This window comes from Neovison vison, chromosome 8, assembly GCF_020171115.1.
Source record: "Neovison vison isolate M4711 chromosome 8, ASM_NN_V1, whole genome shotgun sequence".
NCBI classification, from domain to species: Eukaryota; Metazoa; Chordata; class Mammalia; order Carnivora; family Mustelidae; genus Neogale; species Neogale vison.
In genome coordinates, this window is record NC_058098.1 from 95,525,178 (window position 1) to 95,538,199 (window position 13,022).

Here is a 13,022-nt window from a genome sequence, read left to right on the forward strand (position 1 = left end):
AATTGACAATAAAGAAATGGTGCTTCTCTGTAAGAAGTGTGTGTGGGGGCGCCTGGGTGGCTCAGTGGGTTAAGCCGCTGCCTTCGGCTCAGGTCATGATCTCAGGGTCCTGGGATCGAGTCCCGCATCGGGCTCTCTGCTCAGCAGGGAGCTTGCTTCCCTCTCTCTCTCTGCCTGCCTCTCTGCCTACTTGTGATTTCTCTCTGTCAAATAAATAAATAAAATCTTTAAAAAATAATAATAATAAAAAAAAGAAGTGTGTGTGAAGTAGTGAGTTTTATGATCAGTATGTTATTTGTGGGTGACTTGTTTTTAATATATTGGAAGTGAGAATCTGATAGATTACAGAATTTGACTTACCAGATTTGTAATTTTAATTGAAATACTTAGGAGGATTTAACGAATTAATTTTGTAGTCAATATTGAGAGGCTCATAAGAACCTCATTTATTTGTGAGTTTAATTCTTAGGAGGTTGAAATGTTGTAAGAGAATTTAATATACCAAATTTAGAAGACTTGATTTATTAAGTTTACCAGAACTGTGTGAGTCCTGAGAAAGATTTTGTTTCTTCTATTTTTAAGTCGTTTTAAGGGATTTTGGAGTTTTAAGAAAACCAGATGTATTAAATTTGTGTATTAGATTTGAAATATTTAAGGGACTTTAATAATCATCTTTGTAAGTACTGTTTACATTTTTAAGATTACTTGATTTTTAAGTTTATAAAAAACTGTGGCTAATTAGAAATATGTAAGATCATTTGATTAAGTTTGAAAATGTTAAAATATTTAGGAGGAAGTACTTCCTCTTATGTTTAAGAGCTAATTGAGTATTAGTCAAAGGACAAGGGAAAGTGAAAGTTTAACACTTGAACTAGACTTAAAACAAAACTTCCAAGATTTATAAGATGTGTTCAAAGGCAAAAGAAACAACTTTAACAAACTGAATATCAACTAAAAGCATGTACAGCTGTAAGAGTGTTTTGCTATTATCCTTAGGCATTTCTTCCTTACACAGTTTTGCTATGACCTTCAGACATTTCTCCCTCAGACATTAAATACTCGAATGATATCCACGGGACAGTGGTAATTTTACAACATACAGGATGTGGGAAGTGAATGGGTGGTTTTGGAGGTGGTATAAATGAAAACGACTTAGTTTTTCTGGACTGTAATGCACTAGATCCAAATGCTAGGCTTCTGGTAGAGTGTGTATCTCCACAAGGGGTAAGAGTGCTAGAAAGCATTTGGCAATAGGTTTGCTTTCTCAATTAGGAGCATTTTGAATTACAATTTGGGGGGGGGGCAGGGATACAAATGTTTCACCCTGTTATACTTGATGTACAAGGAATTAAAGAGTCACTGAGACAGGAATGGGTATGTAGAGTAGGTATATTCTACATACATAGTGTGCCAGTGTTAATTATAGATCATAATATAGCCATTAACTGAGCTCTTATTGAGTTTCAATGAATCAGCAATTTCCCATACATTGCCATACTTCTCCCTTTCCCTCTCTCTTTTCAACAATAGTCTATGAGTATTTTATTATATCCCTTTTATCAGATGGGGAAACTGAGGCCAGAGAGGTAAGTGTCTTACCTCCATCTACATAGCTAGGACATGGCAGAAGCACTGCTAGGACCACTGCCTGTGCTCTTTTCTACACTAAACTCCATTATCAGAGGTTAGATGTAAAGTCATTAAAAGACATTCTTATATAAAAGACAAGAAAGTCACTCCATAAAGAGTCCCAAATATTAAATATAGTGATAATACTGAATTGGAAAGTAGATCAAGTACAGAATTACAAAAGAGAGTAACAAGACATCAGGCTCAGGGCTGCTTAGACAAATTTCCTAGAGCTTCATGTATTGCATTAATACTCAAGCTGAGATTTATTAAAGCATCTCTTCATGCCTGGGAACTCCCCATCCAGAGACCCTCATATTTCCCCTTCCATGAGTTGGAAGGCAGCTATGCTCACCACTATACCACCAACGCTCCCCTTCCATGAGTTGGAATCATAGCTTCTCAAGGTGAAAAGAGAGGAGGATTGGGTAGTGGAAGCCAGTTCCTCAGTCTGTCTTCCATGTCAATGACTTTCTTGGGTGGTCTGCTGGAATTTTTCTGTCTGAAGTATTTTAATATAGTATGCGCTATATGTTCAGACAGTTACTGTGGATACAGGACTTGGAGTGCTGGGTGGAGGGTAGGCTTCTGCTTTTCTTGACTCAGAAAGGACAACTAAAACAGAAAGTTCGCTTCCTGTTGCTAGCAGGGGTGTTGGAGAGAAAGCCAGGCTGTTGACAACAACCATAGAAGGGTCCGAAAATAAGTGAGTTTCCAGTATTCCTGGAACGACTGGAGGTAAGGTAGAAATGATAACACCTCTCTTGATTAGAAGTTGTTCTCCTGGGATGCAATATCTGTTGGGGACAGGGTGTGGGTCAGGAAACCAATGGGTTCAGTGGAGTGCGGGTTCAGTGGCTTCTAGTTAAGTGGAGTGTGGAAAATGTAAGTATGAATTAGAACACATAGTTATTCTAGAACAGGAAGTTCTGAACCAAATGTTCTATAGTGTAGCAGAACTCTATGATAGGCATATATTTGGCCCAAATTTTCTTTTGCTTCAAGGCATAGCATCATAGGTGTGCTCTGATGTCTGCCTGATGCACTGGGTCTGGTTTTCAGATTTTGGTTGATGTGTGTAGAACAGAGGTACAGTCAAGTCAACCATTATCCACACATTGTAACGAATACCTACTCTGTGTTAGGCAGCTGGATAGCTGCTGGGAACAGGGATAAAGCATCCCTGTTTTCATGGTGCTTATAAAGTAATCTAGTGGGCAGGTAGGTGTGGGAGAGACCAACAAATCTCTCAACAAGAGAGACTCTCAAGTCAAGATCAACAATTGTATGAATAATATGAAAATAGGTAGGAAGGATACTTCATAGAGATTTGAAGGCTTAGTGGAGATAGTACTTGAGCTGAGTCTAAGAGAACAAAGTCATCAGGTTTAGGATGCCAGTCCTATAGCAGATGAAGCTGGACAGAGTAATGGTAATGGGGTAATGTTCAGTTCTGGGCATTAGTTAACCTCTCAGTGAAGAGGAGTGTTAACAAATAGGAATAGCCAGTAGAGCCTAAGGAGAATGAAAAATGAAGGAACCAGGAATAGTTAACCAGGGATAGAGAAGCTTCAGAAGGGATATAATTAAAAGACTGCCACATAGAAGAGGCATTATATTAAAAGGAGTAGCACATAATCAGAGGCAGATTTCAGTTCAACAAAAGGAATAACTTTATAATGATTCAAAATGGAATGAGTTTAACAAATGAGACAGGTTGAGTAAAATATTTAAGCAGAATTCGATATTCTTACAATGGCCCAGTCTAGAAGGTTGTGGGTTTGAATTTTTGTTTGGGTGGAAAATGATCTAAAGAGTCTCTAACATCCTCTCTGGCACAGTAGGACCCTTACATCACTTTTCTGCCTTCAGTGACAGCTTTCCTTAGATGATAGCACTCAAGAGCCACCTTGAGTAGGAATATGTAGGCAGATGTCTAAGGCACAAGAATACAAATTGCATGAGTCTCTAAACTATGAGGGAGTAGAGTAGGAGGACAATGCTAAAAGAAATTTTTTCTAATAGTCTTTCCAAGGCAGAAACAGAATCCCCATTGTTATTTAGGATTCAATGAGAAAACAGATTAGAGAGCATGCAAATATGAGGTATCATTATCAGTTCTACCAACATGAGATCTCTTTTCTAGTTTCCAAGTGACAAACACTAATAAATCATTATAATTCCCAGTCCGGTGTTCTTGAAGTTGATTAAAAAAATACTAACTCCACATTGTTTTCTCTATGCTTTACTTTTTCTCCTCCTCCTCTCCCTCTTCTTCTCCCTCCTTCTCTTCCTTTTCTTTATTTTACCAGTAAGTCTTTCCCAGATTCCCAAGGACAGTTCTTCCCTCTGTGTCCAAACTTTCTCAGCATGGTATTAATTACATTGGGTTATAATGGCACTCATGAGTTTTATCAATCCCCAAAGTTGAGAGTACAAGGGCAAAGGCAATGTTTTACTGCACCAACATTTGGCATATGGTAGGTCCTCAGTAATGGATGGATGGACGGATGGATGGATGGATGAGGAGGGGGCCATTCCCCTCACTGCCATCTAATTTTATCCCTCTTTACTATACTCTGTTGGTATGACCTATCATAACTCACCAATGTTCTCTAATTACCAAATCCACTGTCCTCTGATAAGTTTCAAAAAGTGAAATCCCTGATATTTTTTGCATTCTAATGACACTATGAATAGAACCAACAAGTCACTTTGCCACTCCACATATCCCGATTCCTCCACTATCTCTTTGCTTCTTTTTTCCCCTCCTATTGCTTGATAGGACATTATCATGAATATCTTCGCCTCTTCTCTGGAAAAATGTTTAGGTAAAAGAGATGTTCTTCTCTTTCTTTCTTTCTTTCTTTCTTTTTTAAAGATTTTATTTATTTATTTGACAGAGAGAGAGAGCGAGATCACAAGTAGGTGGAGAGGCAGGTAGAGAGAGAGGAGGAAGCAAGCTCCCTGCTGAGCAGAGAGCCCGACATGGGCCTCGATCCCAGAATCCTGAGACCATGACCTGAGCTGAAGGCAGAGGCTTAACCCACTGAGCCACCCAGGTGCCCAGATGTTCTTCACTTTCAAACTCCAGTAAGCCATTAGGTTGGAAAACTCCTAAATCTACATTTTCATTCCTGGCTTCTCAGTCTCTAACCCCATATCTCAAGTGGCTTGTTGGGCATTTCCAACTAATTGTTGTATTTTCACAACAAATCCAACAAAACCTGGACCCATTTTCTTCCTACCAACCTCTCCATTCATTCTCTGATTTACTCGTGAACTCACTTCAATTGAGTCAGCCAGTTATTCTTCCCAAACGTTTTGCAACTTTTTTACAAAGTTCTTTCGTTTGTTTGTTTGTTTGTTTTACTTCCATGCTTTTGCCAAACAGTTTCTTTTATCTGGAATGTCACCTTTCTTTATCATCCTCTCTGAAAAATTTTACCTATACATTGAGAATTACTCTGCGTTTTCCTTCAGTTGAACCTATATTTCTGCCAGCTTTTGGAAAAACCAAGGTCCTTGACCTTCCAGGACACTGGGAGTACCCATGAGTAATGACAGGATGTGACAAGTACAGTGGGACAGCTCCAGAGAGTAAGAGGGCATTGACTCTCTCCAGGAAAGGTCCTCCAGCGTAACTGACCCATCCAAGATATAACAAGCTCAAGTTCAATTCATGTCAACCCAAGACATTTGATGTTCTGGATTTGAAAAGACAGGGTCAGTTGTGGTGGACACATTTCTAGTGAATGACCATTTTCAGTGTCACAGAGGTGCTTGGTCATGGGTTGTAAGGTTCGTCTAAATATGTGCAAAGGATTCTAAAATCCTTCTGACCTCTCGGTAGTGAAGATCTAATCTGAGATATACAATGGGATCCAAGTCTAACCAACAAGGTGGGGTTCAAGGACAAACTGAAGGTCTCTTGGAGACCTGGAAAGCAGGCTATTTGAACTTGTAGCTGAGTGTGACTGGGAGAGTGGGATAGATACCAAAGAACCGTGGGAAGTTTCTGTTACTTATGTATGTCTTTGCTCTTGGATCTTCTTTTACTCTCTCAGAGAGTTTACTCCTTTTGCCTTCACCATTACTTATCTGGGCAACTGTATTTTTGGTCCTTACCATATTTCACATTGTTCAGAGACAATCATAATTTAGATGTCTCCTTTCACTCAAACGTAAGTCTGAGGAGTGAGCAATCCTTTCCTTTCAAATCGCTGAAATTACACCTGCCCCTTCCAGGCGGAAAAGCAGTGTCATCACTCCAGGGCTTTCCAAGCCTCCTGTTGTTGTGTGTTTGTTTCCCAGTCAGGCTGCCTTTTGCCTCTTCGGTCCCTCTTATGGAGCTTTGGAATTGGCCTCCCTCCTACCTTCTTAGAGGCTGTTCTGCAGTACTAGAGCTGGCAACCATCACAGGTCCCTGCAAAGTGGAGTTGTCACCTCAGTGTCCTCCAACTCCCAATTTTTTGAAACATCACACGTGCTTTTTAATTTTTCTAATAGGGAAAAGTTTTTATATTTCATTTTAAGTGGGAGAAATTACAGAGTTTCAAAAAGTGAAATCCCTGGTGTTTTTTGGAGTTTAATTAGAGCTAGACCTACTCTTGTTTAGGTATATTTGTCTCTGCAACCATTTTTTAAAAAGATTTATTTATTTATTTGAAAGAGAGAGAGAGAGAACCTGCAAGCAGAGCAGGGATGGGCAGAGGGAGAAGGAGAGAATCTCAAGCAGACTCCACACTGACCTTGGGGCTCCACACAGAGCTCCATCTCGATCTTACGACTCTAAGATCATGACCCGGAAATCACAACTCTGAGATCACGACTGACCGAAATCATGAGTCAGATACTCAACTGACTGAGCCATCTGAATACCCCTGTCTCTGCAACTTTTAATTCTAGGTATCCATTGCCTTCAGTAAATAAGTATTTTTTTGTCCGAAGAAGACCCCTCCCCGTCTCGTTCCCCATTCTGTGGAAAGATAACAGAAAAGAATTAAATTAGTACTACAATCTACAGTTAAAGGGTTTTTTCTATGTATACATTTTGGTTCTAGAAGGAAATCTAACACAGTTTACCAAGACAGTTTGACCTAGCAATTCCACATCAAGAAATTTATTCCAAAGAAAGAACAAGGGATGCTCTTGAAGATGTATGTCTAGGATACTTGTAATTATTAAAAATGGAAATAATTTATATTTAGAAATAGAGGAATGGTAAAATAAATGCATATAGCTCTGCAGTATAACGCACCCATTAAAAATCCTATTTTGCAAAGTATTTTATGACATGGAAAATACCCATGATATGATGTTAAGGAATAAAATAAAAACCAAAAAGCAGCTATTGAAACTGCTTTATTATGATTTAAAATTCATCCTTAAAAGCTTGAGTAACTATATGTGGCATAAATATCACAGATAGAAAAAGCCAATATGGGGGGGGCCTCGGTGGCTCGGTGGGTTAAAGCCTCAGGTCATGATTCCAGGGTCCTGGGCTCTATGCTGGGCATCGGGCTCTCTGCTTGGTAGGGAGTCTGCCTCCCCACTCTCTGTGCCTGCCTCTCTGCCTACTTGTGATTTCTGTTTGTCAAATAAATAAATAAAATCTTAAAATAAATAAATATAAATAGTAAGATTTTTAAAAAAAAGAAAAAGAAAAAGCTAGCTTTCTAGAATTTTAACTGGTTATTTGTCAGTAGCGGGACTATAGATACTTTTTATGTTTTCTTTACAACTTAATGTATTTTCCAAATGTTCTTCTGGGAAGATGTATTATTTTATTCATTCATTCACTTATTTAATAAATGTGTAGTGACTGTTAGGTGTCAGGCACTCTGCCTTGTGTTGAGGAGATAAAGTAAATAAGACAGCAGATATGTTCTTCACTTTGCTCAGAGTTTATAATTCCTTTATAATTCCTTAAAATTGGGAGAAAAAAGGTTTTTTCCTTAATTCATTTCATTTGACTCAGTAATTCCACTTTTGGGAACCTATCCTAAGGAAATAATCAAGATAGCAAAAAAAAATTATCATATAGAAATGTTTATTAGTGCATTAGCCATTAGGCAAAAAAAAATTAGAAACCACATAAATGCCCAACAGTTATTAACAGTAGTTAATAACACGGGAAAACTTTATTCATGTTTTCCACTACTATCAACAGGAAAAAAGTATGCCACAAAATTATACAGAATCTGACCTCAATTATGTAGTGTAATTAGTCATAAAAGAGAAATTCGGATGCTTAACAAGTGTTATTTTTGCATGATGAAGTAATGGTTGATTTGTACTTTTGTGCCTATATCTTCATATTTCCCAAGTTTTTGCAATGAACAGGTTTAATATTATAATCAGGAAAATCATGCTGCTTTTGATTTTAAAGTACAGGTGACCAATCACCACCTTGACTCAGACATTATCCGTTAAAAGTTCAAGGAGCATACAAAAAGACAATTTACCATTTCCTTAAAGTTTGCCCTGACTTGGTGAAAAAAGGAGAGAAAACTCATACAGAGAGAGCCCACAGCCCCTTTCCTTTCTAAAACATTCTTGGGAGAGAGTGGATGACCACAAATGCAGTAGAGCTACCCCCATCACAGGGACTGGGGAAATTAATTCACTGTGCTCATGAGGCTGAGCAAGGAAAAATAGAAGGAGGACTTCTTCTATTTGGAATCTATTCGGAATTAGAGGACTTGGAGACAGAGCCCTGGAACCTAATCCCAAACTCTACCTTGAATCTAACCTTGAGCATGATATTGATAATCTCCCTGAGGTGTGTCTGTATATTAGGGACCTACGGACATTTCTCACTGCTGCCATTTCCTCATTGAGCAGGTGTCAGGCAGGGTCAGGGTCCTGCTTTGTCTCTGGTTTGCCTAGAGAGAAAGAACAATGGTGCCTGAGATGTCAGGGTCAAGGCAGCCAAAATCTGGCTCCCTATCTAATCCGGTGTGAAGACTTTGACCCTGACTTCTGACTCTTGCCTTCTAAGTTCAAAGAGAAAGCCCATGGCTGTGGAACATGGCAATTCTGTATAAGCTGAAGCAAGAGGGCTGCCTGCTGGTGCTCCATCAGCTACTGAATGCTCAGGTGTACACGGACTGACAGGGCTCCCTTGAACTCACACAAGGCCCAAGTGCATTTAAAATACCAACTTTCCCTCTAATTTAAAGTTCATCAAGACTGAAATCACAGCAGGTTTCACTGCACCTGTATTCAGTCATATATCATGCTCTGGGTTTTCTAAATGTAAGGGTTTGCTGTGCAGTCAAGGAGCAAGTCAGTGCAGAAAGATTTATAGGCATACTTCACTTTCAACAAACTTAATATCTGAGAATTAAAGTACCGTAAAAGATAAATTTACAAAAGAATTCATTTCAGGGGCGCCTGGGTGGCTCAGTGGGTTGGGCCACTGCCTTCGGCTCAGGTCGTGATCTCAGGGTCCTCGGATCGAGTCCCGCATCGGGCTCTCTGCTCGGCAGGGAGCCTGCTTCCCTCTCTCTCTCTCTCTCTGCCTGCCTCTCTCTCTACTTGTGGTTTCTCTCTGTCAAATAAATAAATAAAATCTTTAAAAAAAAAAAAAAGAATTCATTTCATTACCATTTTGAGTAATTGGTTTACCTTCTACTTCTAAAACGTAAATTGGCTCTCCACAACCTGTTTTACACACAACATATCAATCAAGCACATAGAGTTGCATAAAGGAGATGTCTACGGAACTTAGAAATCAGCATTTGGACACCACTGCAAAAGCTGGAAACAGTTCTCTGATTGACTACAGAAGCCGAAAAAGACCTCAAATCAAATGATAGATAATCTTTATGCCAAAAGAGTTTAGTAGTTTGGGATTTTTTTTTCTTTTTTGGGGGAGGGAACATTTCTTCTAGATCCTTCTTTGGTTTTCTCATAATTCATTGATTTCAGCAAGGCCACTGAAAGAACCCATTTCAGAATCACAGGGGCAGGTGTTTTCAACATCCCTCTATATCCCAGGTAAGCATTTAATACTTGCATACACATAGATATATACATGAGAGATCTATTGCACCCACAAAAATGTCAATGCAGATAAAGCTGTGTTCTAATAATCAATTTTCCATCCTGTCACCTGAGGAGCCATTCATTCCAGAATGCTAGCCCCAGTATTTGAAAATGCCAACATTTTCATTTTCAATCAGCTTCAGAAACCCTTAGTTAGTTGTAGGAAAGAAAGAGCTTTCAATTGCCTTTGCCAAGCACGTTTCTCTGTGGATACAGGCAGGTTAAAAGCATTGACCTTACATGACAAAAGAAATTTAGAAAAGCTCCTGGGTCAGCTCCCTGGGTCCCTATCTGTGGAGTTCCTGAAGAATAGCCTCGCTGCCTCTCATGCCTGAATGAGAGCTCCTAGCAGCATAGACAGAGCCAAATTAGAATCCTGAGTATTTTATGATTCTAATGAAATGCTCTTCACATAGGACTAATATTGGAGAGTTGAGGCGGGAGCAGAAAAATCTCTGGATGTCCAGGAAAAAGTGAAAAATGAGTAATTTTGCTTAGACATACTTAAAACTGGAAAGCACCAAGAGGCTTCCCAGCAAAATAGTAGGCTTGCAAGGATTAACGAAGCCCCAGCCAAGGGCTAGCCCCCTGGCTAACACCTGGGGATCCCCTTCAGGCCTCCATGGTAAATGAGAGGATGAATATATGGAAAGAAGCAAAGCAGGAGTGGAAAGGAAAATGTCAAAGAGATGAGTGCAGGAGGGGTGAAGAAAATAGGACTAAATGAAGGATAAAGGAGGTGTGAGAAGAAAGGGAGACTGGCTATGAGCAAAAAGGAGAAAAGGAAAAAGGAAACAGATAAGGAAATGGTGAGATAAGATGAAGTCCCACATGCACAAACGACTCAGTTAGGTGTCAGGAAAACCCCAGGGTACAGGTGACCAATCACCACCTTGATCCAGGCACAGTGCAACCCGGAAGCTCCCAGCAATGCTATGGTCCTCTATGGACACCTTCTCCCTTCTCCACAAAGGGCAGGCTCACCTGTCGAAGGCCACAGCAGTCATGGAGTAGATGCTGGCAAAGACAGCAGCAATGGGGAAGAAGTTGTGGAACTTGCAGTAGAACAGGCCATAGTACCACTCGTTGTGGACAGCATAGGTGAAGTTCACCACTGTGTTGAACGCAGCCATGGATGCCTCTGCGAAAGCCAGATTCACCAGGAAATAGTTAGTCACTGTCCTCATTCTCTTGTGGGCCAGGATGATCCACATCACCACCACATTGCCCACCACAGAGGTCACCACGATGACCGTGTAGGCAGCTGCCCAAAGGACTATTTGCCAGGCCGGCTGCACGAACTGGTTGGGCTCCGAGGTGTTGGTGGAGATATTTGGGAAGAGGTCTGAGTCTACCTGGAGGACGTTATCCATTCTTCCACTAAGTGGTTAAGCCGCCCCGGGGGTCGGGGTCGTGCTTAACCAAGCAGGAGGGCAACAGGCTCCTTCTGGGCAGAACTCTTTCCTTGCAAGCAGGAGAGTTGGCGCTCAGAAGATAAATGCTTCTAGATGCGCGGTCTGCCTCTTGTGGCTCTGAATTCCTCCACTTTCAAGCGTCAGGAAGCATTTGAGTTCAGAAATCCGGAGACAGCGTCTCTACTGCGTGGGACTGGAAAAAGGAAAGGAATTCCACGGGTCACGGTTCCGAGAAGCAGGAGACCCCCGCCTATCTGCACCTGCTGCTGCTTGCAACTGCTGTTCCCGCTGCTTGCAGCGGGAAATGCAAAACCCTGTTCTGCAGGAGGACTTGGGGGCGAAGGGGAGAGTGTTCGTCACAACGCGACCTGAAAAGTTCTGAGTCTATGGCGGGGATTCTGGGGCCCCTGGTCCGTCTGGTGATTTTTTTCCTTTGCTTTTGCTGCGCTGTCGCCGCCGCCGCCGTCGCCTGCAGCTTCGCAGGCGCCTCTCTGGCTCGGGTCCTGCTTGGCTCGGGAGTTAGCAGAACCTCGGCAGGCTGCGCGCGAGGCTTTTATAACCCTCTGCAGAGACGTCACCGCGAAGGGGCAGTACCTGGGCTGCGCACCCGCCAGTCCTGGTGCACAGCGCCGCAGCTGAACCAGCTGTTGGCAACTGTCTCATTCCACCAACACAGCCACCTCGCCTTTTGCGGCTACCTGCTGTGGGAATCCTCAAGCCGGGCGCCCCACACACTCCGCGAGGGGGCGCCAGGTAGCCTCGGAGTAACTGAGCCGGACGGCGTCTGCAGGCTGAATGAACCACGGAACCGAAGGATTTGCGAAAGAGCTGTACGGATGATAGACACACAACTTCCAGCGAGAGCACCCCGACAGCTCTGCAGAGGCGCCTGCCTGTGGCTGTGGGAGTCGGGCAAATGTGGGGGCGACGTGCCAGCGCTGCGCTCCGGGCCTCTCTCCAGCCCGAGTGTACCACGGGCTCGCCCTGGCTGCTACCGAGGGGAGGTGACGATGCCCAGTTCCAGGTGTCCGGAAAACTACTTTGCTGAGATCGTGTTTAGGAAATACCCGCAAACACCCAGGTCCTTTCTCTGGGTTGACCGATTCCCCTGGGGAGGCAATGATAGACTAAGCTTTGGGGATACCTTCCTCAGGTTCCTCGGTGACTTGGCCCCTAGGTCCATGAAAAGCTCCAGCTGAGCTCTACAGATGAGCCCCCTGCGCAGACAGCCGGGACTGGGCTGGGCTCCCTAGGAAGCTTGGTGAGCGCAGCAGCCACCTATCAGCAGTGTGTCGCCCAGACGCGCCTCTCTGGGCCCTCTGCCAGTACCCACTGCGGCCTCGAGTTTACCGCCCGCGGACCTAGTAGCTTCTGCCTCTGCGCCTGGGGGGCCTGCGGGCTAGTGCCAGGCTGGGCGGCGTGGGGGGTTCCTTTCCCTACTCTCTCGCGGGTTTGCATAGGGACTAGAGGGCAGTTTTGTCCCCCTTTTCTACCCACCTCCTCCGCCCCCGGCGGACTTCAAGGCCTCATATGCAAGTCCAAGGCCATTTCAAACCGCGGAGCTGGTGTCGGACACTGGGAGGAGGTGGGAAATGCTCGTCGGTGGGTGCGAACCGTTTTGGAGAAGCCGAGATGGGCTCAAGTTTGGAGGCTTTCCCGCCCAGAGTGCCCAGGAGATACGGTTAGAACCTTCGGAGGCCATCTATTCTCTGTCTCCCTCGCGCCCTCCCCTCTTTTCACTGCGGGAACTCAGAACTGTGCGACATGAATAGGAATGGTTACCATAGCCCAGCGCTGAGGCTCGCTGTTGGCGCAAGCCCGCCTTCTCCCGGGAGCTGCGTTTACGCACTAGTCCTGTCTGGTTACGCACCTCTTAGGGGAGCGAGCAAAACATCTGGCAGGAAACGCTTTAAGGTTTACAAATTG

General features: G+C 43.0%; 1 protein-coding gene across 3 annotated transcripts in view; it reads right to left on the reverse strand.

Annotated features, from left to right (window-relative positions):
- Nucleotides 1–11,390, reverse strand: part of TACR1 (tachykinin receptor 1) — a 148,540-nt gene extending 137,150 nt beyond the window's left edge. For 2 of the 3 annotated variants that reach the window (XM_044261496.1, XM_044261495.1), the window contains exon 1: nucleotides 10,666–11,390. In XM_044261496.1, coding sequence (XP_044117431.1) covers nucleotides 10,666–11,054 — 389 coding nt within the window. In that variant the 5' untranslated portion in view covers nucleotides 11,055–11,390. The remainder of the gene's footprint in view (nucleotides 1–10,665) is intronic. The other variant, XM_044261497.1, reaches the window with a different exon arrangement.
- Between the last annotated feature and the right edge of the window lie 1,632 nt (nucleotides 11,391–13,022).